General features: G+C 24.3%; 1 protein-coding gene across 1 annotated transcript in view; it reads right to left on the bottom strand.

Moving 5' to 3' along the window:
• Positions 1–1560: 1560 nt before the first annotated feature.
• LOC115034113 overlaps positions 1561–1878 on the bottom strand; it is a 1086-nt gene continuing 768 nt past the window's right edge. The window contains exon 4 of the mRNA XM_029489847.1: positions 1561–1583. Coding sequence (XP_029345707.1) covers positions 1561–1583 — 23 coding nt within the window. The remainder of the gene's footprint in view (positions 1584–1878) is intronic.

Raw genomic sequence — 1878 nt, 5'->3', positions numbered from 1 at the left:
CAATGAAAAAAAAATATATTAATCATTTGGAATTCAGATCAAGACTTACTGATGAGCCTTATAAGTGATTTTAGTTCTAGAAAAAAACAGACTTCATCACATCAAGATAGAATTATAAAAAAAAAAATTAAAATGTCCATCATAAGTCCATCATTTAAAAATGTTGAACATTTACCAAAATTTATAAGTAATTATAGGCATTGTAAAATGTGTAGTACTAAAAAAAATGAAAAAAGATCTAATATAGTATGCATAACTTGTGAGGTGACTCTATGTAAAAATTGTTTTGAATCATATCACAAACAATAACATATCAAAACACATTACATATATTTATTTGTATGTAATTTTAGTATTATTACATACAACTACTACCAGGAACTTAAATACTTTTTATTTTTTTTAACTATTTTGTTTTTATTTATATTATATATAATTTTATAAAGTTGAGTTTGTTTATTTAATTTTAGTATTATTACATTCAACTACTACCAGGAACTTAAATACTTTTTAACTTTTTAACTATTTTGTTTTTATTTATATTTTATATAATTTTAATAAAGTTGAGTTTGTTTATTTAATTTTAGTATTATTACATACAACTACTACCAGGAACTTAAATACTTTTTAATTTTTTAACTATTTTGTTTTTATTTCTTATATATATTTATTTATATTATATTATGTATAATTTTAATAAAGTTGAGTTTGTTTATTTAATTTTAGTATTATCACATACAACTACTACCAGGAACTTAAATACTTTTTAAGTTTTTAACTATTTTGTTTTTATTTCTTGCATATATTTATTTATATTATATTATATATAATTTTAATAAAGTGGAGTTTGTTTTTTTAATATTTTAATATTATTTTTGGAGAATTATATTTATTAATATTCAAAATTCTTCAGTTTTTAAAAGACTATTGTTTTTTTATTTTTATGAAATAAAAACTGGGTATATTTTCTTAGGTGGGAAATATATAGCCATTGCCCATTGCAGTTTTTATATACCGTAGAAGAGCATTGGGATACTATTTTCCCACCACTTTTCCAACTATGCAAAGCATATTAACATTTTTCCAATATTTTTCCCAAAATCCAAGAACTCTATACCATATGTATACTAATTTTCAGAATCATTAAATGTTTTATTACGTTCTGTCCTATAAAGGGTTAAGACATTTAGAAACAAAACATGCCGATTATAAACGTGTGTGAAGTTGGGGGACCATAACTAGGGGACTATTTACTCGGACGACTAGTGATAAGAAGCCTTGTACGTTGTGTTGCATTTCATAAAAGTTCAGGGGTGTCGTACTATTACTGTCGTATATTACTATTATAACCGTCAAGTAGATGTCGCCCTATGTTACACAGTAATTGTTGTAAGTTGTATTGTTTTAAAAGTATATATAAATAATTTCTATTGGCGTCATTACCACAATAATTATACCGAACATACTGACATAATATTGTAATCATAACGTCATAATGACAAATCAATAATAATGGAAAGTTAGGTTATAAATACAAAATTCCTCTAAAGGCTATACAATCTAACTCACGTTATTCAGTTTACCTTTACATCAATTAATAAGAGTTTAAACATGTAATTTGTCTTGAAGTATTTAAAACATCACTTTTTACGGAAACAGGTATGTATAAACTACTGGCTACTGTACTGAATAGTTATAGAGATGTAAGTATTTTATTCATTATTTAAGTATGTAATACCTATGTCATATTCTGTTTCCCTACCCACACAGTGATGAGTAGTCACCTGAGGCACTAATTATTGTATTATGATTTTTCCATGGTATGTTTACAACACAGTATATAGAACCATATTTATTGTGAAATATTACCTAATGTGT

The sequence above is a fragment of the Acyrthosiphon pisum genome, chromosome A2, assembly GCF_005508785.2.
Source record: "Acyrthosiphon pisum isolate AL4f chromosome A2, pea_aphid_22Mar2018_4r6ur, whole genome shotgun sequence".
Taxonomy (NCBI): Eukaryota; Metazoa; Arthropoda; class Insecta; order Hemiptera; family Aphididae; genus Acyrthosiphon; species Acyrthosiphon pisum.
Note: the sequence above shows the minus strand (reverse complement) of the source record. Positions and strands in the feature narration are given on the sequence as shown.